We start from the raw sequence: 25,140 nt of genomic DNA on the forward strand, positions 1-25,140 counted from the left end.
AGGGATTCGAACCGCCGACCTTTCGATCGGCAAGCCCTAGGCGCTGAGGCTTTAACCCACAGCGCCACCTGCGTCCCTTGGTGATGGCAATAGCCATTCATAAACAATGGATTGGCTAAACCTTTTTTAAAAGCTATCAAAGACACTGGCTATCATTACGGGGTGTGCTAATGAATTTTGTGAGTTAGTCAGGTGCATAGTAGAGGAGCTTGAGATATCTTTTTTTTTCTCTGCCCTGACCTTACAGCTAGCCAGTTTCAGTGGCTGATCTGGTATAGTTCCTCATTTACCCCTTCAACATGTTGGGATGTAAATTATTTGGTGATGCAGCTACATGTTTGAAATAATTTTTTCAAACATATAAAGCAAGTTTAAAAGTGCAAGTAAAAAATGAGTTCTTAGTTATAATTCATTTTAAAGGGGTTTACTCCTATATTGTTATTTTTTAATGTTATTATTGGGGCACCCCCCCACGACCATCACAGAGAAGATCACAACTGTTTCTTTTCTACAGTGCATTTTATAGCAGTTACTTTTAACAAGTGATGGGGACTTATTGCCAACTAAGTCTACATAGTAATACAGTGGTACCTCGGGTTAAGTACTTAATTCGTTCCGGAGGTCCGTTCTTAACCTGAAACTGTTCTTAACCTGAAGCACCACTTTAGCTAATGGGGCCTCCTGCTGCCGCCACGCCACCGGAGCACGATTTCTGTTCTCATCCTGAAGCAAAGTTCTTAACCCGAGGTAATATTTCTGGGTTAGCGGAGTCTGTAACCTGAAGAGTATGTAACCTGAGGTACCACTGTACAGTCTTAATTTTACTGGACTCGGAATGTACAGTCGACTGTAAAGAGGGCATGAGCAAAATTTTATGCAAGTATGACTTGCTTATGGAAATATCTTGTACTCCTTGTTTTTACTCATGTAAATACACTGGTACTAATTTACTGTCTTCACTCTTTGCAGGGAAAGATCACGTTTGCAGATTTATTGGCTGCGGAAGGAATGAAAAGTTCAACTATGTTGTCATGCAGCTTCAGGTGAGTTCTTTGGTATTCTGTTTCCCCAGTGTTCCACAGATGTAGTTAGTAGGTCACCACACTGTTGACTAGGTGTTTTGTGCACAAATGTGGTCATTAGGAAAAGCACAAAGTGAGAAATCCCTCCCTTTTCTAGAGCACATTCTAGGGAATTCAGAGGGGGCGGTTATTTTGTGCTGGATAAGAGAGAGAAATATCCCCCTACTCTGACATACTTGGGGGAGGAGTCAGCATTTCACTTTGTCCCAGTCTTGGAGACACTGAGAAGTGTTCAGTCTCTCATACTGCTTCCAAGTGCCTCCCCAGAGGACATGAGGGAGAGGAGGGATTTTTTAAAATAAAAAATTCACTGATATCTGCAGATAGTTGAAGTCACAGGACTCTGTTTCTTACACTTGATTGTAAGTAAACCCCACCCCATCCCCAAAGTTCTCTAAAATTTGGGGGAAGTGCACACTTGCACTCACTTTGGGAGGGCCTTTGTAGTGATGAAAATGAATCACAGTTTGGTGCAAAAGGGAGAGTCGGGTCCCTTTCCTGGTCTTTTATATGTGCCAGGTGGGTTATGGGTTCAGGAGCAACCACAAATAATAGCTTTCTACCATTATTTGGATCCGTTTGTTTTTTGAATTAGGGACGGAGAGAGGACTGCACTCTTCCCCCTCTCACCCCACCTAAATAAATAAATAATGCAACATACCATAAAACCTTTGTGACAGAGCAAAGGTTTTATGTTGCACTTCTAAAGATGTTTTGTGGTTGTGACTTGAAAATGAGAGTTTTAGTGGTATATGAAAGCTGACGATGTATGAATGCTGGCTCATTTAGGAATTTTGATTCTGCTCCCTTAATCTTCTTTTGATTACAGTGCTTTAGCAAGTTAATAGCATGTTTCAGAGACTGGTTTTAAATTTTCTGTGATGTGAGGAAGGTGTTTTGAGAAAGATGGGATGAAGCCTGAGGCCATCTCTTAATATGATGAAAAGCTCTGCTGGGTTTTTGTAATAAGAACTCCTGAGTAAAAAAGACTTTATTTTTAGATCTGAGTGGTGACATCTTCATTTCTTTTTCACTTCTATTATCATATGGCTCTATTTCTACACGTTTTAGCGTGATTGTTGCTCTCCTCCAAATCCCTTCTGAGCTGAAGTATCAGCCAGAACTGAACACAGGGCTCTCACAACATCATGACCACAGCTGGCCTAAGATACATTGGCACCTGAGGCAGGAAATCCAAATGGCATTTTACCCCTGGCTAAGGAGTGGGAGAGAATGGGAGAGTGAAGAATTACTGAAAACATCCTGATTTTTAAAGGACACGCAGATTCTTTTGTCTGAGATGGTTGTCTCAGTTGGCTAACTCATGGTCTGGTTGGTCTGGGCCAAGGCTGTTCCTAATGGGAGCTGATGCTTTAAGAGCATAAGAAGAGCACTGCTGGATCAGGTCAAAGGTCCATCTAGCCCAGCATCCTGTTCTCACAGTGGCCAACCAGATGCCTGTAGGAAGCCTGCAAACTGGACCTGAGTGCCACAGTGCTCTGCACACTATTGATTCCCAGCACTTGTGATTCAAGCAGTGAATGTAAAACATGTCGGGATCTCCACTTGGCCAAGCTGATAAAGCTCATTTTCCTCTGGCCGAGTCCTTTGGAATCGCCTCCGATGATAATTAATGACCTGAGCCTTTGATGAGGCCTCGGGCACATTCCTGTTCAGTAGAGTTTCCAGCACGGGGAAGTGATGAGATTAATGGCTACATCGCTTTGCTTTATTTCTTACTACACAGACAGCAAAGAAATATATATCCTCTCTCTGTGAAAGACAGAGAGCAACTGAAACAAAGAAACAAAGGAACAGGAAACCACTAACGTCACATCCGTCTCCCGTCTCCCGTGAGACTTCTAGCAGCCTGGAATGGCTCTGGAATGTAAACAGAGTCCTGTGACTCTAAGCAGCTGCACAGTGGCAAAACAAAAACTAACATCCTTCCCCTTTCTGTGAACACCACTGGGCAGTGTGTCAGTACAATCTCAGTACAAACCCAGTTTCTGTACATAGGTACAGTGTTGATCCTTCGGAACAACCTTGGACAATAAATCAGCAGGGATTTCATTACCTGGCATGTAGGACACCATTATGAGTCCTTTCTGAACACATTCCCTAGCGTGTTGCAGCTTCAGTTGCAAGTGCTTTGTGCTTCACTTACAACCTTCAGAAGTCAGCAAAGGCAAACATGCTTTGTTGTCCTGATAAACCTGGATTGGACACTTTACAGGTATTTTCATGTCTTTACACAATTGTAACAACCATTCACAATCCACAAGTGAATAAGACAGTGCATTCAGTTCAGCTTCACAAGAACTTAAGCTTACTGTTGTTTGCTTCTTGCACGACCAATCAAATAGACCAATCAAATAGACATAACTAACAGAACATAGATATTGCAGCTAGTAGCTGATAGCCTTATTCTTCACAACTGTTTCTAATCATTCAAAGCCTTCCAAGTTGTTGGCCACCATTACAAATTGTGCAACCAATTTCCATAGTTTCACTAAGCCACTGTGTAAAGAAGTACTTAATTTTGTCTGTCCTGAATCTTCATATTGGAACCATCCAATGAAGATTCAGGTGGTGGATTTACTCTGCTTGATTACCGTATTTTTCGCCCTATAGGACGCACTTTTTCCCCTCCAAAAATGAAGGGGAAATTTGTGTGCGTCCTATGGGGCGAATGCAGGCTTTCGTTGAAGCCTGGAGAGTGAGAGGGGTCGGTGTGCACCGACCCCTCTCGCTTTCCAGGCTTCAGGAGAGCCGCAGCGCCAGCCCCACAAGGTCGGGGGACAGCAGGGAGGCGGAACGCCGCCATCCCGCTGTCTCCCGATGTGGTTTGGAGGCTGACGGCGGGGAGACGTGTGCTTCTCCCCGCTGCCTGCCCCGCAAGCTCCGGGGACAGCTGGGAGGCGCAGCGCGTCTTCCGCTGTCCCCGGACCTGGTCTGCAGGCGGGCAGCGGGTAGAAGAGCGCTTCTCCCCGCTGCCAGCCCCGCAAGCTCCGGGGACAGCTGGAAGGCGCAGCGCGTCTTCCCGCTGTCCCCGGACCTGGTCTGCAGGCGGGCAGCGGGTAGAAGAGCGCTTCTCCCCGCTGCCTGCCCCGCAAGCACCTGGGGGGGGGAAATAATTTTTTTTTCTTTATTCCCCCCCAAAAAAACTTGGTGCGTCCTATGAGCCGGTGCGTCCTATGGGGCGAAAAATACGGTAGTTGTTCTGTGATGCTTCCCCAGTACTACCATATTATTGTTGTGTTGTGGGGCTATAGCATAACAACAGCAGGACTAAGAACCCCAGAACATTTGCGGTATGAAAAGTTACAGGATTTTAGCAGGAATTGCAAGATATAAACTGAATGGAAATGGAGCAGTATGACTACCTCAAAACATTTCCTGGTGCAGATAGTATGGAAAAAGGGATCATGTATGATCGCTGCCTTCATGAGCACAAATCATCATAAATGCATAATAAAAGGGATGTTTAAAGGGGCCCTTTAGTTCCCATTCACCCAGTTTGGAGATATTATTATTATTATTAATAATAATAATAATAATAATAATAATAACAACAACAACAATAATAATAATGAGAGCACTGATAAAACCATCCTATTGATTTTCAGTGTGAGAAATTCCTGAGCATGTGTGTGGGGTTTTTTTTAGAGTGAATTTGTTTTCCTCTATTCAGTATGACGATACATGTCTCCACAAATCCTGCAGCATGATAAATAATGCTCCAAGCCTTTTCAAATTACCCCTAACAGACCATGCAGTCAGATGGAGAGATATACAAAAATTACAAGCTTCACAAGGCTAGTAAACGGAAAAAGAATGAGAGGAATGTTGGTTTATGATTACAAGAATCATAAGAGTTACTCAAGTAGAGCAGAAAAGGTGTTATTAAGGAGATAGTATGATTCATTCTTTCTGTAAATGTAACTCTGTTCCATTACAGGTTTACATTAATAGGTAGCTAGCCCATTTCCAGGATCATGTGAAAATAGCATATTGATATTCTAATTTCACATGCTTGTCTTTTGGGAACTTGGAGAGTATATCCCTACTTATTTCAGCTGTGGAAAAAATTGAATTGCCTTTGTAACAGTCAAGGCAACAGCAGCAACCCTTAAATAAGACTGAAACTCTTGCAGGCAAGGGGTAATGGGTGAGGCAGAGAACCAGGGAATCAGGTCATAAAGGACTCTCTCAGATGCATCTCCAACCGTCTTCTTCTTCAGCAACTGCTGCTGGATCCTTGTGAGCCAGATGGAATGGGCCTTACCATTCAGATACCAAGATATACGGTCAGATAATATTCAGTCTTCTTCTGCAGCCAGACCAAAGTTTCATATCCTTCCAAACTCAAGTGCTCTTCAATAGATACAGTTCATGGATTCATGAAGTTTTCAGTGGTTAAGTGATTTAGTAAAGTACCTACGTGTGTGAACTAGTGCAGAGGTGTTCAAGCTAGTGGTGACACTATTTAATTTAAAAAGATAAGTCTTTAAGACAAAAAATTAAATTAATTCATAGAGAGCAAAGAAGAATATATGAAGAACCCAACTGGATCAGACCAATGGCCTATCTGAGCTAGTAGCTTATTTCATCATCACCATCATCTGTTTATTTGTATGCCACCTTTCCACAAAATTGTGCCCAAAGTAGCTCACAACATCTCAGGCGGACAATTAAGTACAATGGGAAAACCACTAGCAGGACAAGAGCTCAACAGCACAACAGCACTGATGCTCCCTTGTGACTGAGATTCAGAGGCATTGTACCCTTGATTCTGGCAGAAGTAGACTGCCAGCATGACTAGTAGTCATTCAGAACTTTATCCTCCATGGATTTGTCTAATCCCCTTATAAAACCTGTTTAAGTTGGAGGACATTCCCACTGAATTGCATAATGTAACTCTGCCCCATTGAAGCGGTACTTCTTTTTTTCTGTTCTTCAGCTTTATAAGATGACCCCGGGTTCTAGTATGAAGGAAGATGGAGAAAAACCTGTTAACTTTATCTGCACCATCCATAATTTTATACACCTCTGCCATACCTTTCTTATCTTTTCTTCTAAACTAAAAAGCCACACACACCCCTGGCAATTGTAACTTTTCCTCATATGGGAAATACTGTTTCTCTTTCCCTAGGTTGTATGTATGTTTGCAGAAAGATTCTCAACAGTTTTTCCGCCTGCTGAGGCTTTGTGAGGAATGAGTATCAGTAATTTTAAGCATGAATATGAATGCAGAGTATCTCTTTACAGAGAGACTTCTTGTGCTAGTATTGAAATTTTAAGAAGAGCTTTCACAACTGTGTGTGTTCCAAGTATGAGAAGTATCAACTCGGAAAGATGATTCTGTTTCTGGGATTAGTTTAGATTGTAGAGTGCATCCAGCCATTTTTATGGAGAGTTCAAGTGAGGAGAAATCACTGTTGCCAGATTCTGTGTGCTTGGAAGATTCATTATGAATTGCCTTATTTGTTTAATGTTATGACTTCTGGAAAAAAGTGTGTTGCGTTTTTTTCCAATTTAAGATTCCAGCTTGAAACATGTGATCAGTTAGTGACTAGGCGGTGCATGGTTATGTAGATGAAAAGTAATAGCTAAGTAAGGAGATTTCTGGATGGAAAACTTTCCTGCTGGTAAACAGAATCATTTTCGATGGTTAGATTCTGTCCATATTTGAACATGAAAGACAATGATGGGGAGAGACCCATCATGCGAAGATATGAGTCAAATACGTGCTTGTTAGAATCTCCATTACTAAGGAAAGGGTAACTGACAGCACAAATATGGTACTGATTAAAGATGAATGGAAGGGGGGAAAGTTGCCCATAATTGTGGAGTTCCATTCCACCAGATACCTGGTACCTGATTCCCCACACCCTGAACAGGATCTTGAACTCCTGCAGCCCATGTGTTGGTCGGAATGTGGGGTGACAGGCAATGGCTTTCATATGTGGGGGACTTGTGCTGCAATTAAAAAGGGGTTGGGAACTAGTTTTGCATGAAATGGGATTATTAACTGGTCAAATACATCAACCCAATCCAATACACTCTCTCCTACCCCTCTTTGAAAGGAACAAGGCAATATGTTTTGTATAAGGGACTCTTGGTCATCTTGTTTCTTCTAGCCACATTAACAATTGCTAAAAAGTGGGGAAGAACAGGTGAAGTAGTACCAACAAATACAGTTGCTTGCCGTAATGGAAAACCTATCAAAATCGGTCGAAGCACAGTGAAATCTAATGATAGGCAAAGATAGTTTTTGTTGAAGCTGGCATTGGTTTATTACTTATGCTCCACATAAAGAACATGATTGATTGACTCAATCAACCAACACATGGGCTCCTCTGGAGAGATGTTTTGGGTTGGACTTCATTGTGCGGTGGTAGGACTGTTGCTCAGTTTGATGTATCAAAGCTTTTCTTTTTGGGCTGCTGATTATCTGGAAATAGTGCTGCTTGCTCAGTTTCATTTGTTACTATTAGCTAAAGTAAAATCAAATAAAAATACAGTATTTAAAAGAAAGAAGAGCCCTGCTGAATCCCATCTAGTCCAGCATTCTGTTTGTACAATGGCCAGCGAGAAGCTCTTGGGAAGCCCACAAACAAGGCATGAGTGCAGCATCACTCTCTAGTTCATGTTCCCTGGCAAGTGGTATTTGGAGGAATTCTGCCTGTGATATTCAGCGTTATATATAGCCATCCTGACTAGTAGCCATTGATGACCTTATCCTCCACTAATTAGTCTAATCCCATTTTCAAGCTCACTTTATTTGCTAGTCTTGGTTTTCATGTTCCCTTGGCAAAGCATTTTGGGGAACTTTCCTAAAGCCGAACTTAGACAGATGTTTGATGTGAGAGAGCTAGGGACCTCTTGCATTTTTTAAAAAGGCATCTATCTATATATTCTCACTCCCATGAGCAAACCGCAGATTTTTTAGTGTGATTTCAATCAAGAAAACAGTGGGGGTTGTGCACAAGGAGAGGGAGTGTTCACCCAATTCCACCATCCTGATCCGATTCCTCCCCACACCAAGTTTCCATTGAGCTTTGATAGAGAGAAAAAACAGCAGGAAATCAGATCACAGCATGCCTAGTTGTGCCCTCCACTTTTCCAGACTGAATGCACAATAATCTGGGCTACTAAAAAATGCCAAGCCTGAACAGAGAGGATATTCCCCCCCCCCGCCTTTTTCCCGTGGATTGTATTTAGCTACTGTGTTGTAACTGATGCTGGAAAATTAGTGCTATAAAACCAGTATATACCTCTTTCAGGGCCGGAATCTTGCAGACCTCAGAAGAAGCCAGCCACGGGGAACTTTTACACTGAGCACAACCCTCCGATTAGGCAAACAGATTCTAGAATCTATAGAAGCCATTCATTCAGTGGGATTTTTGCACCGAGACATCAAGCCTGTGAGTAGTTTGCAATGACCTTGTTTTCCCTACTTACAGAGTTTGCATTTCCTGTTGTTGATGCTGTTATTTTATCCAAGAACTTTACTATTAAGTGAGAGGATAGTTATCCCTGTAATTGGGAAAAAAAATGGCAGCCATCCAGTTGATACAGTGCTGTTCCTCAGGGAAGAAGAAGAGGAGTTTGGATTTGATATCCCACCTTTCACTCCCTTTAAGAAGTCTCAAAGCGGCTAACATTCTCCTTTCCCTTCCTCCCCCACAACAAACACTCTGTGAGGTGAGTGGGGCTGAGAGGCTTCAGAAAAGTGTGACTGGCCCAAGGTTACCCAGCAGCTGCATGTGAAGGAGCGGAGACGCGAACCTGGTTCCCCAGATTACGAGACTACCGCTCTTAACCACTACACCACACTGGGGTGTTTGATTCCTTCCTTTTACTATATGAAGCTTGATTTGGGCAGGTTGGCAGCCATCCAGTGTGTATAACTTGTGAATAGCAAGGTCCATGCCTCAGTCACATGCATGGCCAGCTTAATAGACTTTGATAATTTGCACTTTGCAAATAGTGTACAGAAAGAGGCAATGTGAGAAGGTTAGGAGTTTCATTACAGATTTCATTAATTGGTTTAAGAATTATTTCTTCCCAAAGAATACCAGGAACAGTAATTGTGTGAGGCTGTCCAGGACTCTCTTGCAGAGAATTCCCTCCCCAAACTATGGTTCTTAGGATTCTTTTAAACTGGGGGTAAACTGTTGTGGGTTTAATGTATCAGTATGCCAGAGGGTTTTCCAGATAGCAGAGATAAAACCCATGTGTCAGTTCTACACTGAGAACACGTTGATCCAGTGCTAGCGATACATTACCCTGTCTCAAAGCAGTTGGCATTTATTTAAATTTATATTTAAAACTTGTATCCCACCTATTTTAAAAAGAAATTGAAGGTGGTCTGGAAACTTCAGCTGGTGCAGAATTTGGCAGCCAGCTTGCTCACCATGGCAAGATGGTTTGAGCATATTATACCAAATGTGGCCCATCTGTACTGGCTGCTGAGTAGTTTTGACCTATAAAGCCCTAAATGGCTCAGGACCATGATATCCCAAGCACAGTCTCTCCCCATATGAACCAACCTTTACCCTGTGATCATCCTCTGGGGCCCTTATTTGTGTACCTCCTCCATGAGAGGTCTGGAGGGTAGCAACACAATAACGGGCCTTTTCTATGGTAGCTTCCCATTTGTGGAATGCTTTCCCCAGGCAGGTTTGCCTGGTACCTTCATTACATATCTTTAGACGCCAGGCAAAAATATTTCTCTTCAACCAGCTATTTGGCTGATTAACAACCTATGGCTTTTTAAACATGTTGGGGGGGTGTCATTGGTTTGTTTATGTTTTTGTTTTATTCTGTATTTTGTTTTCTCATTTTATATTTTTCTTTTGTGAACCGCCCTGGGAGCTTTGTATGAAGGGCAGTGTACAATTTGAATATTGGACAATAGTAATAGTAGTAGTAATAGTAATAATACTAAGAAAGGTGCTGGTTTTGACCTATAGAGCCTTAAATGGCTCAGGACTGCAATACCTCAATGACCTCCTTTCCCCATATGAACCAACCTGAGTCCTGCAATCATCTGAGGGCCCTTCTTCATGTACCTCCTCCATGAGAGGTCCAGAAGGCAGCAACAATCGGTGGTGGAACTTGCTGAAAACCCACCTAAAGTTGTGGAGCACCCACCACCACAATTGCCCTGCCACCACAATTGCCACAGGAACACGATCATGGCGCTGCACAGCCCAGGGAGTTCCGACTGAGTGTGCTAAGTGAATTTCAATTCATGTGGGTTGAGTGGGAGGCCTTGGTCCATCTTGGCTTCATCTTCAAAGCAATTTAGGTCATGTTGTGTTATTTTTTCTTCGTTTTGATAAAAGGAAAAACTTTACTAGGCAAGGGTTTAACAATTAGAAGTATTTTTTTGTACTGAGCATATGGATTACTGCAAACACTGTCTAAAGGTAAGATGAAAATGAAAGTGGTTTTCAGAGGATGTAAGCCAGGGGAAGCTACAGCATTTGGGATGAGCTGTAATTATTGAAGCAATCTTAAGCTAGAAAACAGGGTTGATTAGTAGCTGGGGCTGCAGATATCCTTGTAGCAAGTGGCTGATAACTTTAAGCATAATTATATTAATAACTGGTATGATCTCTCTTATTACATGTGAAAAATACATATTTTCCCCAACTCTTCCTATCCTTCTGTTTTTCTCTAGTCCAACTTTGCCATGGGACGCCTCCCCTCAACCTACAGAAAATGCTATATGTTAGATTTTGGTCTGGCTCGACAGTATACCAATACCAACGGTGAAGTCCGGCCTGTAAGTGATGCTTTTTTTCCATTTCTATGGGGGATTATAAATATTTCAAACAAATCCTGATTATGTTAATTCATTCTCACAATACTGTTGATGCTGGTTGGGCAGGTACACTTGATGGGATAGAAACTGAACCTATCAGGTTCTCCCGGTTGTAACAGACAGACTGTATTTCTTTTGAAAACATGGTTTTTCTATTATTATTATTATTATTATTATTATTATTATTATTATTATTATTATTATTATTATTATCCTTTATTACCCACCCTTCGCTGTAAGGTATACATGTGCCTGTTGCTCAGTGTCTTGGCTCAAAACCAAAGGAAGGAGAAGTGCTGTTTTAAAAAGTTCACATTGTTTCATTAGTTTACTTTTCCTGAAGCTCCCATTTTTTAAACATGTCTGGTGTGGGAAGTTGGAAAGTTGGGGGGTGTTATTTTGGAACTAATTTTCTCCATCATTTTGAGGTGTTCTCTTTTAAAACAAACATACAAACAAACAAACAAGCAAGCAAGCAAACATTTGTTTTCATCCTGTGGCCTTTTCCACCTTCCTTCTTTATGGTTTCAGCATTATCAGCAGGTATGTAGAGGCGAATCAGCATCCTCTATCACTCGTGCTCTGAGGCACATAATGGTTTCTTGCCTGCAAGGTGCTTCCTTTTGTGAACATGAAGGAGCTCTGTATGTTCAGAGTTGGGAGTAGGGCAATGTTTTTCTCAGTAAGCTGATCCTCTGCTAGAGATAATTTGAAGTCTATCAGAAGCATGTAAGAAGCAGCACTCTCCTATCTCACTCCATGTGGTCTACAGTTTTCTCAGTGTTTAAGATGTTTTGTTTCCAACTCTAGGCTGTCTTGTATCTGCATGCTCTGTGATTACCTCAGAGAGATTAACATTGCCACCAGATCAGTGGGAAAATGAATAAATCTTAAAATAAAGTATGGAGACTGATATCCATTGATTGCATCATAGTTCATAATACTAAGGTATTAATAAAAGGATGCCAGGTGTGAAATGTGGATTATAATAAGGCAAATAAGTGCAGCCTGCAACAAATGTTGCAGCGCATCCCCAACACCTAACCAGGAGTGCTGCTCTTTGTGCTCTAAGCAGCCTGGAAAAGAAGCTTGATAGAGCTATTTTGAGGCTTGCTTGCACAGAACTTGTTTCTTTCTCATCCTTCTCCCACTATGCAATACAGGGTTAAAGGGTTATTTTTTAAAAACGGCATTGCATGAATCTCCCACCCACCCAGTGCTCTCCTCCTGGATCTTATAAGGCCTTAAGGACTCAAGCAGTCTAATTCCTGTTCTCCTCCGCCCTTTTTAAAAACCTGACATCTTCATTTCATGACTCAGCTGCTATCAGCCATAGATTTATGCAAGCTGCCCAACTTCTGATGGCTGCATAAGGAGCTTACAGATGAGCTGAGATTTAAGAAGGGCACATGTAAGAAATGGGAAAAAAGGGAAATCACGAAGGAAGTGTATATAAGAGTATCCAACAGGAAGAAGGCCAGGCAGGCCAAAGCTCAGAATGAGTTCAGGCTTGAAAAAGAGGTTAAAATTAATAATAAGGGTTTCTTTGGCTGTGTTTGAAGCAGGAGGAAGGACAAACAAGTCCTTCTTCATGGAGAAATGCTATTGGATGACAGAGAGAAGGTGGAACTGCTCAACACTTGCTATCTATCTCTCTTTACCCAAAAGAGAAGCAGTGCCCAACCTGATGATAACGTGATGCAAGGAGGGAGCTGCAGCCCAATATTGTAAAAATGGTGGTTTAGGGTACACCTAGGTACTTAGAGTGGATTCAAATCTCCAGGGCCTGATGAGCTGCACCCAAGGGTACTAAAGGAGCTTGTGAGTCTTTGTCTGTAATCTTTCAGAATTCCTGGAGAATAGGTAAGGTCCCTGCAGATGAGAGGGGGGAAAAGGGGGGAAAAGAAGACCTAGGTAATTACTGACTGGTGAGCTTGACATCAATACCAGGAAAGTCCTAGAACAGATATTTCAACAGTTGGTCTATGACCACTTAGAAATGGATGATGTGATTACTAAGACCCAGCATAGGTTTCTCAAAAACTTGTCTTGCCAGATGAATTTCATTTCTTTTTTTGATAGAGCTACAAGCTTGGTGGATCAGGAGAATGGCTAGAGTGTATTTTGATTTCAGTAAGGCTTCTGACAAAGTCCCCCCATGATATTCTTGTAAGGAAGCTGGTAAGATGTGAGTTGAATGAGGTAATTTTTAGATGGATTAGTAGCTGGTTGACTGACTGAACCCAAAGAGTGTTCACTAATGCTTCCTCATCATCCTGGAATAAAGTTACAAGCAGGGTTCTGTCCTGGGCCTGTTGTTGTTCAATGTCTATAAAGTCTCCAATTGACTTGGATACTATGGTAACTATGGACATACAACAGATGGATAATGGTAAAAGATGCAGTAAACTTAAAAGGAATTGAGGGGATGATCATCACATTTGCAGATGGCAACAAACTAGGAAGGGTAACTATTGCCGCAGAAGACGGAATTGGGATTGAAAATGTCCGTAACTGATTGGAGAACTGGGTCCAAACTAACAAAATGAATTTCAGTAGGGACAAACGTAAGGTTCTACCCTTAAGCAGAACCAGCTGCACAAATATATGAATCGGGGACGGGACAGGACCTGACTTTCTGGTACTATTTGTGAAAAGGATCTGGGGTCTTAGTAGACCACAAGCTTAGCATGAGGGAACAGTGTGCTGCTGCAGCAAAAAAGAAAAAAGTCACTGCTATTCTAGGTTGCATCAACAGATTCCCAGTAGTCACTGCTCCTCTGACACAAAGCTTTGTAATGGAGCTCAGTCTTTCTAAACAGTACTGTTTAAAGATAGTCTGCCTAGCACATGACCTCGTCCACAGCAGACCTCACAGAGGCCAGCATCATATTACCCTACTTGGTAGATACCAGAGTGCAGAGCAGAACACTCAGTTAGTACTCTTTCTTCTATAGCATCAGTTTGAATAAGGTAAAGGTAAAGGTACCCCTGCCCGTACGGGCCAGTCTTGACAGACTCTGGGGTTGTGCGCCCATCTCACTTAAGAGGCCAGGGGCCAGCGCTGTCCGGAGACACTTCCGGGTCACGTGGCCAGCGTGACATCGCTGCTCTGGCGAGCCAGAGCTGCACACGGAAACGCCGTTTACCTTCCCGCTGGTAAGCGGTCCCTATTTATCTACTTGCACCCGGAGGTGCTTTCGAACTGCTAGGTTGGCAGGTGCTGGGACCGAGCAGCGGGAGCGCACCCTGCCGCAGGGATTCAGTTTGAATAGTTGGCTGCTAAATGGGGGAGTCCCACCCTGACTAATCCAAATGATGGTCAAACTCTGATTTGCCTTCTTAGTTGTCCTGCTGGAAAGTGGACAGGTAGATTGTGGGTTTGAAAGGAAAGTATAATGAAAGTCCAGCTTCTATGCAAGGCATTGCTATATATTTGTAATGTAATTTGCTAATGGTTTGTCAGCCAAGTGTACCTCAACCCACTTGCATGCCACCATTGGAGTCTACGTTGCACATTTGATGAAGGTTGCAGTTAGCAAAATGCCACAATGTTTCTTCTTCTAAGTAATTACATTGAGGGGTGGTTAAAGTATTTGATCCCCTGCTAGGTTGCCCATTTGCCCTGTGACGAAGAAATGACCAGTCCATAAGGTCCTGGAGTGGCCTAGCCAGTCTCCAGACCTTAATCCCATCGAAAATCTGTGGAGGGAGCTGAAGGTTCGAGTAGCTACACATCAGCCTCAAAATCTTACTGACTTGGAGAGGATCTGCAAAGAGGAGTGGGACAAAATACCTCCTGAGATGACATCTGTAATTGCCAACAAGGGTTTTGCCATCAAGTACTAAGTCATCTTTTGCAAAGGGATCAAATACGTATTTCACTCATTATAATGCACATCAATCTCAGACATTTGTCTTCTGGATTTCTGGGGCTTTTCCTGTTGTTATTCTGTCTCTCACAGCTACAGTAAACCTACCATTAAAATTATGGACTGGTCATTTCTTTGTCAGAGTGCAAATGGGCAAATTTAGCAGGGGATCAAATACAGTAGTACCTCTGGATGTGAACGGGATCCGTTCCAGAGCCCCATTCGCATCCTGAAGCGAACGCAACCCGCGTCTGCGCGCTCAGGGGTTGCGATTTGCCACTTCCACACATGCGCGTGATGTCATTTTGAGCGTCTGCACATGCGCGAGTGGCGAAACCCGGAAGTAACACACTCCGTTACTTCCGGGTCGCCGCGGAGCACAACCCGAAAATGCTTAACCCGAAGCTACTTCAACCTGAGGTATGACTGTACTTTCCCCCCTCAGTGTAATAGTCACATTGTTCATTGTCCAGAACCAATTACTTACGACAGAGGATACTTAAACAAGTTACAGGTTTTGAATGCAAGTCATGTAGCCTGTAAAGCCATGCTTCCTTTACATGATTGAGGCATAAATCAGAAGAGCTGAAACTTTAGGGAGGGCAATTTTTGCAATATTTTATGGCTTGCCCTTCAACTAGATTAGAGCATGAGTAAATAAAAAGGCTTATTTATCTGTAATAATGGTTCTTTCAGTTGCCTTTAATGGACCGCCTCCCAACTATTCTACTTTTTTCCTTTGAAGGAAATGGACAATGAGGATTCTGGTTCTGTAGCAATGGGTTCAGGGCTGCAATTCTAGATAAACACAAAGAATTAATTCAAAAGAAACAGCCCTCTTATAGTTGTAATGTATTGGTTTGCTGTAATGTTATTCTGCTTATACGTAGGGTAGCATGAAATTGTAATTCAGCAAAATCTGCCTACTTTATCTGTTTTACAGATGTTAGCCATTCAAACAAAGTTTACCATGTTAAGTAGTGATGTGAAAATGCTTCTAAATATTTGTCATCATGCATATGTTTAGCAATGTGCTCTACCATACTAGGACTAGGCTTTCATTCTGAATTCATGTTGTCAACCAGATGCCTGAATATAGGAATTAGTTTTACTGTTGCCAGCAATTCAGTAGCCTTTAATTCATAATGCTTTTCTCTGTTTGAAAACTGACCTGCACTTCTATTATTAGCACAACTCTCCCATCTCCTTGAAGCTCCCTGCTGAATACATCTTTGCTGCTTTATCTTTCATGGAATGGCAAGGGGAAAGCAGCATTTTTGTCATGGCAAGCTTCTCCTGTTTGCATGAATTGGCAATGTGCTGCTGTGTTTTGCATGATGCTGCTGGTGCTGCTGAGTCAGCCCTAGACCATTGATTAGAGCTCTGTCTCCTCGTGATTCAGACCGCACTGCAGTAGTTTGCAATGCTTGACTGGGGATATTGTATGTATTTGTAAGTGCAGTTTTGTGTCCGTGTGTATCTGTATGGCTGAGGCTGAATATTAGGAAAGAGAATGCCTGATCAGGTGTGAAAGTTGAAAGAAGCAGAAACCAAAACCCTAATTAAAGAAGATTATGTTTTTAATTGTTACATGACCAGGTTCCATCTAAAATTGGCACATCAGTGCAAATACTTAAAAATGTAGTTGCTGATACAGGCATTTTCTAATTTTGGTGCAACTATTGCTACATTTTGAAATATATATTGGAGCAGAACTGTTTTAATAAAATAGCCTCGTGAGTGCTGCATCTGATTGGGGCATAGCTGAGTGACTTAGGTTAGACATCAGTGCATTGTTGCATACTATTAACAATATTGCATGAATAACTCAGGAATATAAATGGCAACACATTGCGATTTCCATGCTTAAATGCTCATTGTCTGCAACCAGAATGGCCAGTGCTAGTGCATTGTTTCTGATGCCGGCAGCCTGACCAAAGGCTAATAAAGATGTGGCAGAGAAGTTGCCCATACTGTGATACAAATGGAAACAAAAGGTTTCAAGAGTTTAAGGTAGATGCTACACGCTGTTTTTACACCTTTCTCTCAGATTTTGTTTGTTATGACCCCATTACGCTTGAGCTCATGAAGTGATGAAAACCGAACTGCAAAATGTCACCAACTTTATTATGGTACTTGACCACTTGTGTGAAAGTCAGTTGTGGGAAAATATATTTTCAGTTCCCTGAGGAATAGCATAGTGTTGATGCTTCACAGATGAAAATAGGGACACTTTTATGTACTTGTAATACTGCTAATTATCACATCAAGGGTACCATCCTATTTCACACACCCTACTGTATATTTTAGAAAACTGTCCTTACTCTCTATATCAGAACTCTATATGTGTTCCTTTACTTTAGCCCACCCTGCACTGGCTTCTGAAGCAAATGTGTTAGTTAACTGGTCCTAAGAAATTATGTTTAAAACAGATTGGTACAAATGTTAAGTCTCTCAGTGGAGATAATTGCATTTAATACAGAATAGATACAACTCAAGCATAGTCAGCAACATTTGCTGTCTTGAGAGATTTTTTTAGGAGATAAAGGGGAAGTGGTAAATTGGCATTTTATATTTCTGCAATTGAGAGAGAATCCACTGATCACATTATTTGAAAATAAGAATTGTGCTTCCTCTTCAAACTTTTTGGATGAAGAAACATAAATTTATAAAGTGGTGAGGCTGCTTTTGAAATGGCTCTGGCATCACTGTAGCCAGTTCAAACTTAGCTTTTAATAACCAGGTTTAAACTCTGGGAACAATAGTTCTGTGAATTTTCAGCATACTTTGACTAAGTATGGCATGATTGTCTGAATCCTTTATGTCACCAAGTCCCCACCCCACCCCAATTTCCCAGATCAGGTTTTTACAAAATAAAGGCCAAATGGGTTAATGTGCCTGACATCCCATGTAGAAATAAGTTAAGTATGGGCACCTGCCTAAAGCATGGGGGAGGGAAGAACAATTCTGATGGCTAAACCACTGTGTAATTCACTCATCTATACATCTGCCTTGTAAGTTGCAAAGCTGGAAAACTCAAACTGCCAGTAAGGATTCCATTGTGACCTCCCTTTAGCTATTGCTGCTGTCTTTGCCTTTTAGATACTGTGGGGGTGTGTGTGTGGGGGGGGTGTTGAATTCTAAAGAATGGCAACTCTAGTACTGCATTCTTAATTCTGTTTTAAAAGGCGCCTCCAGTCTTCCCCAAATACAGATTGGGATGGTGAGTTGACAGGGACAGGTAGCAGGAAATAAGGGCTGTTCTTGATAAATAGGGGCTGTTAAGGGGGTGGAATAGAGTGGTCCCTGAGAATACAGACTTAGTCATACCCAATTCAGACAGAGACATAGGCAGTAACAGTCAAGACACAATGGCGAAAATCAACAGGGCAGAAATAAGAAATGATGCCAATAAATTCAGGCTGAGAAAGTGTCAATGAGCATGTGAGTCGGGGAGATTATGTGGCTTTTACTGCAGCTCTTTCTGCCTGAAGACAGAAGGTTCTGTACTACCTCACATAGATCAAGCTCCAAAGTCTAAGCCCCTGTGTACCACCCAGGCATAAAGTATCTGCAAAATGACCAGCTTTAGATAATTTAAGCAGTGAAGCCAAGGCACATGCTGCAAGAGAAGGGAAATAATAATAATTATTTAATAATAATAATAATGGTGAAATTGTTGACCTGATTTCAAATTCATTTCTGTTTTTATTTCTCTCCATTTTGCATTTTTATTGTCATGGTTTTCTTTGGGTTTCTCTTTGTTTTACAGTTCTTTTGGGCTCCTTTTTTGAGACTGTGTTTGATGCGTTGGCTTCCCATCCGCTGCTTGTAACCATCTCAGCCATGAGTTGTGAGTGAGCCATCATGATGCTTCTTGGTTTTCCCCCACCCCCCCTTTATTTTGTGCTTGCTTGTTTTAATTATTATTAGAGTTCTGAGTTCTCCTTTTGTTTTTGCTTTGGCTTTTGATGGTATATACTCTTTTGCTTTTCAGGACTGGGACATGTCTCAACTCTTGATGTACAGGCCAAGAGTCTTCTGCATTCTGAGTTCAAAAAAAGTCCTATTCAGGTGTTCTGATCTCCCATACAATGAGAATTGCATGTCTCTGTGTAGGCCACACGTGCTAACTCCACCACCACCATTGCTGTCTTTGTCACCCTCCATAAGTTAACCACCAAACACATGCAGCAGGGAGCCTGTTCTGTTCTTGTAGGCTCCCTGAAAATATTCAGAATCCTGGAACAAACATGGGTTCTAACTTGCACGAGGAACCTACTATGGCAGAAAAGCCTCCCTGCTTCCTTTCAGCTCACAGAGGGTGAGAGGGTGGTGGCAGAACTGTCACCCCCATTTTTCCTAATTACATATGGGATGAGAACACCTCAATAGGGCTGAAGTGCTGGGTCTTTCTGAGATTGCAGTGGCTCAGGACTGTCCTGGATGGGCATTACTTGGAACTTAACGGCAGCCTCCCCCATTGTTGTACTTGAGTTGTACTTACTACTTATGGGAGAACAGAATATGACAATTCCTGTTTATAGCCATTAAGATTACTTCATTCTGAAGTAGCATGAAATCCAAGCTTTTTTAGTGGTGGAATCCTAACCATAACAGCAAGGGATGGTTCAACTGTTATGACAAAATATCTGTATTGTTCTTTCCTTAGCACATGCTGCTTTGTTCTCAACCATAATGGGGGCAAAATACTTCCTTTTTTGCTTAGTTTGCTTAGTAGTTGAGCCTGAATTATGAAATTTATTTATCTGGAAAATACTTCTTGTGATAATGCTTAATGGTAGGAAGGGGGAGGTTACCATTTCAAATAGGCTATTCAGAACCCCTATCCTCCTAGTTTGGTGAGGAGTTACAATGGAGTTTATAACAGCTGGGATATGAGTCAGTGCACTGGGGAACCAGTGCTTATAGGCAACCAGCAGGATCCTGACAATGACCTGGTTCAAATGTAACTTATAAGCCAAGGTTTGTTTAACAAACCACAAGTTAACTATGAATTATCCCACAGATAATCAAACAAACCAAGGCTTTTTTCTCCATAGTTTGACCATGTTTTATAGTTGCTATTGCCTCATGTTTTATTTTTAGTTGAGGGTCTGGGGTGGGATGGCCAAACAAACCATGGTTAAGAACCATGGTTCTGTGCCAACTTTTTAAATGCCTGCTTAAAACTTTTCTATTCTGCCAGGCCAATCAGGTAATTAAGAATCCACAGTTGTTTAATTGATGTATATTGTTAACTTTTATATGGTTTGATATATTTTTATGACATGGCAATATATAAATATTTTTATAACTCAGTAAGGGTGTCTTGTTAGCACATTATGCCAAGCCACAATTAGAATAAACCAAGGTTTATTATTATTTAAATAAGCCAACAAGCCATTGCTTCAGATCTGCTGGGTAGAGTTGATGATGAAACAAACCATTGTTTAATAAATAATAGTTTACTAAACCATGGCTTATTGTTATGTGTGAACCAAGCCAATGTGAATTAAGGTAATTAATTGGAACAGTTGACAGAAGCATCCTGTGTTTGCAACTATAATGATGGGTTTTATTAAAGGGAAGATGAGGCTGTAATGTTCATTTTCTGTAGTCACTTAAAGGATTATAGAAACCATTTTGGACTTCTCACTTGCTCTGAAGTTTAATTGACTTGAAACCATTGGTTTTTGGTTTTCTACAGAGATGAGGTTGGGCTCTGTCCACTCAAGGTGGAAGTATTCTCTTTTAGGGAGGGCTTATCCTTAGCAGAAGATTTTTTAAACAAACAAACAAACAAACAAACAAACAAACAAACTGTAATTAGATCTCTTGTAAGCACTGTGAAGTACAAGTGGCTTTTCCACTGTCATGTTTTAACTGTTCCTGAGGGGTTTAATCAATGAGCAACTTTTAATGTCTAACCAAAATGCCTACCTAGGGCATCAGTTCAAGTTAACAAATGTAATTAAAGTGGTTTATGGCCCTGAGTGATAAATAAAACATTAACAGCTCTGCTAATTCTTAAGTTTGATGTTTAAATTTAATTTTTCATTATCTTTCCCATTAGCCTCGTAATGTTGCTGGTTTCCGGGGAACAGTCCGCTATGCTTCAGTGAATGCTCATAAAAACAGAGTGAGTATTTCTTTTTGGGGAGGTGGGAGAATTCCCTGTTCAGTACTCTGCCAGGTAGTGCAAAAGCCGGAGCCATTTTGGAAGACAAGGTGTCTGCAAACTCATAGCACTACTATGTGTGCTGTATCTCAGCGGCTTTTGATACCATCAACCATAACATCCTTTTGGAATGCCTAGAGGGCCTGGGAGCTGGGGGCACTGTTATACAGTGGTTCCGCTCCTTCCTCCTGGGCCGTGTTCAGAAAGTGGGGGGGGGGGGATGAGTGTTCAGACCCTTGGGATTCTCACTTGTGGGGTGCCTCAGGGTTCTGTCCTCTCCCCCATGCATTTCAACATCTACATGCGGCCGCTGAGAGAGATCATCAGAAGATTTAGGCTGGGTGTTCATCAATACGCGGATGATACCCAGCTCTACCTCTCTTTCAAATCAGAACCAGTGAAGGCGGTGAAGGTCCTGTGTGAGTGTCTGGAGGCGGTTGAAGGATGGATGGCGGCTAACAGATTGAGGTTGAATCCTGACAAGACAGAAGTACTGTTTTTGGGGGACAGGAGGCGGGCAGGTGTGGAGGACTCCCTGGTCCTGAATGGGGTAACTGTGCCTCTGAAGGACCAGGTGCGCAGCCTGGGAGTCATTTTGGACTCGCAGCTGTCCATGGAGGCGCAGGTCAATTCTGTGTCCAGGGCAGCTGTCTACCAACTCCACCTGGTACGCAGGCTGAGACCCTACGTGCCTGCAGACTGTCTCGCCAGAGTGGTGCATGCTCTGGTTATCTCTCGCTTGGACTACTGCAATGTGCTCTATGTGGGGCTACCTTTGAAGGTGACCCAGAAACTACAACTAATCCAGAATGCGGCAGCTAGACTGGTGACTAGGAGTGGCTGTCAAGACCACATAACATAGGTCTTGAAAGACCTATTTCTGAACACAATTCAAAGTGTTGGTGCTGACCTTTAAAGCCCTAAATGGTCTCGGTCCAGTATACCTGAAGGAGCGTCTCCACCCCCATCATTCTGTCCAGACACTGAGGTCCAGTGCCAAGGGCCTTCTGGCGGTTCTCTCACTGTGCGAAGCCAAGTTACAGGGTCTTCTTGGTAGTGGCACCCGCCCTGTGGAACGCCCTCCCACCATATGTCCAAGAGAACAACAACTACCAGACTTTTAGAAGACATCTGAAGGCAGCCCTGTTTAGGGAAGCTTTTAATGTTTGACAGACTACTGTATTTTAATATTTCCTGGAAGCCGCCCAGAGTGGCTTGGGAAGCCCAGCCAGATGGGCAGGGTATAAATAATAAATTATTATTATTATTATTATTAGTCATGGATAAACCATTTTGAACTGAGTACACACAAGCAAAAGTTTTTTTGAATATAGCATGGTCTTATATAGGAGCACCACAAACTGTTTTTCAGACTTGGTGGGCAAAATACAGTGTCTAATGCTGAAATTCCAAGAAAGTATACCCTTATGAAACCTCTTATTATGATTGCTCATTGTCCATGCAAACTGCCTGCTTGTGATTTCCTAGCTATTGTTTCAGCATAAACACTGGCCTGCTAGATCACACCAAAAGTCCATCTAAGCCAGAACTCTGTTTCCAGCGGTAGCCAGCTAGATGCCTCTAGATGCTCACAGGAAGGGCAGGAGGGCCTCAGCTTTCCCCTGGCATTTGTTCCCAGCACTTGATTATCAGATGTTTGGAATATGGTAGCGGTTATTGCTATCCTTGCCACGTGTTGCAATGATAAAACAGTGCTTCACTGTGATCGCTTATTTAAAAGTCATCTGAGCTATTAGTGATCACTGTCTTATGGCTGTGCATAGATTTATCATACATAGTTTGAAATAGTAGTAGTATTGCTGATTCCTCTGTGGAATATAGTTAAATACCAGGTCAGTATCATTTGTTAGCTGTTGTAGCTGAGGCAGAATAGCGAATGGTACCCTGCCCTCCCCCCAAATAAAGGTGCATGGTACCCAAGGCAAGCCAAGTTAGCTTAGCACTTGAGGCAGAAAATATCACCGGCACCTCTCCCTAGCAGTAAAAAAACAGTAATATACAATACTATAAAAATGCTGCTCTTTCATACCACCCAAAATTGGTTGCCCGAGCCATCCATTTCACACTTCCTAATTTTTTAATGACTCCTTGTCTGAAAGAAAATCCATCTTACTCTCAGGTTTTATCTACAATAGCATTATCTGCCAAGCTCTGCCAAGAACTGTCAACATTTTATAGTGCTATTTGAATGTTCGGGGTATTTCAGATTATCCCCACATTGCAGAAGGGGAGAATGCAGACTGAGATAGAATAGCTTGCCCTGGGGTCACCTAGTGCATTCATGGCTGTAGCAAGCTTTGAGTCACTGTGCTACATTTGCACTCAATAAGCTACCCACTGAAAGATGTAAAAGAGATGATATTTCGTACTAAAGACAGTACTGCTGCACAGTGAAATGATGTTCACATCTTTGCTCAGCAATTTCATCTTCCCTTTTGCTCAGAGCAATAATATCTTAGTTGCTCTGCAATGCCCCCAATTTATACTTTATCTTTTGATGGGCATGAGGAGAGGAAGTCATCCTTCAGCTACGAAGTGGAAAATCCTGAAGGAAGACAATTGTTTCAGGCAATGTGTCTGAATCTATGTTGTAAGAAGTAGTTCTGACATTGTGACATCACCTGTTTGTGGAACAAGGGAAGAGAGATTCAGAAATACAGAACATTGTTATTATTAGTGGTGCTTTATTCTGCAATTATATTTCTAAAATGCCTTTTAACTCTAAGGTTCACAGGGTAATATACAGTACGGCACTAAAGATAGTATAGAGTTCATCTTCATAGTGATTGCTGCTCAGAAGGGATAGTTAGCCCACACACTGTATCCAACCTTGCAAGATCTTTTCTCTGTGGCCAAAGACTTCCAAAATTTGTCATTGAACAAGATTAAATTGCTTTTAGTTTATTTTTGAAATGATGGCTCCTATGGCCCAGGGGTGAATAGACTTATTCAGCCTGAGGGCTTCAGTCCTTTCTATGCAGCCTTCTAGGGGCCACATGCCAGTGATGGATTAGACCGCAGACAATAGTGGGCAGTTCAATAAATGTAAAAGTTAACTTTGTATTGTAGGCTAGTTTCTACACACTCATATACTCTGCTCTATAAAAGTCATTATTGGAGTTTTAGGACATTTCTGAGCCATCTGTGTGTGATGCAAGAGGTGTGGCCTGGGGGAAAGCCCCCTGGGCCAGATAGAGAGGATGGAGGGCCAGATTTGGGTCCAGGGCCTGGTATTCCCACCCTCATTGTAAGCATTCTATACACACCATGTTTAAAAACACTTACCATGGTTGTTGGCCTCTTTGCATGTGACATTAGCATGCAAGGATCATGCTAAGGCATGCACCTAGCATGCTAATGGCAGGCTAATACTAGTAAGTGTCAAAAATATTAGAGCACATGGGAGATGCATACCTAGAAAAATACTTTACTGGTCAATCTACCTCCACAATTTCTGACAGTTTGTCATCTACTAATCCTTTCCTGTAGCATACAGCTTTTGTTGTCTTTTAGGGCCTAGCCTGTTTTGTTGTCTTGGGTCTAGCCTGCAGGTAGACCACATGCTAAGCTACAAGGCAATGCGGAAATAGGTAGAGAGGACTTAATGAAATCCATAAATTTCACCCTTCAACTCTTCCCAATTTTAGTCATATCATGTGGCCTTCAAAAAACAAACACACAAAAAACCCCACAACTCTTTGGGCTCAACCTCTTTGGGCCTCTGTAATTCAAATTTTGCTGAAGCCTCTTGTAAAGAGGTTCCATGATTGATATACATGAATTTCTCAAGAGACAATGCAATGTAGAAAAAGTTCCCCAGAGACAGAAGGTTTGAAAACCATTACTCTAGATCTTTAACCTTGTGAGAGCCTGCTTTTTAAAAAATATTATTTTTTATTAATTTCTTTTTTAACACAATGTTTCAGCATACCAGTAACAAAACAAATAAATTTTTGCTCTACTGAGCTCGTGACTTTTCTCCATCCCTTCAACCAGTTTTTAATTTTAAAATCTTTGTGTCACACTTTATATCCTCTACTTTAGACCTTTATATCCCTTATATCCTTATGATCAACTCTGTCTCAATGGTCGATCTTGAGAGTTACAGTTTTTTCATTGCAGAATTTATATCAATCCCACTAGTGT

General features: G+C 41.9%; 1 protein-coding gene across 1 annotated transcript in view; it reads left to right on the top strand.

The window, feature by feature from the left end:
* TTBK1 (tau tubulin kinase 1) overlaps window positions 1-25,140 on the top strand; it is an 86,197-nt gene that overhangs the window by 20,976 nt on the left and 40,081 nt on the right. The window contains exons 3-6 of the mRNA XM_079969110.1: window positions 970-1,043; window positions 8,372-8,512; window positions 10,777-10,881; window positions 20,869-20,934. Coding sequence (XP_079825236.1) covers window positions 970-1,043; window positions 8,372-8,512; window positions 10,777-10,881; window positions 20,869-20,934 — 386 coding nt within the window. The remainder of the gene's footprint in view (window positions 1-969; window positions 1,044-8,371; window positions 8,513-10,776; window positions 10,882-20,868; window positions 20,935-25,140) is intronic.

This window comes from Podarcis cretensis (assembly GCF_951804945.1).
Source record: "Podarcis cretensis genome assembly, chromosome: 3".
In the NCBI taxonomy this organism is placed as follows: domain Eukaryota; kingdom Metazoa; phylum Chordata; class Lepidosauria; order Squamata; family Lacertidae; genus Podarcis; species Podarcis cretensis.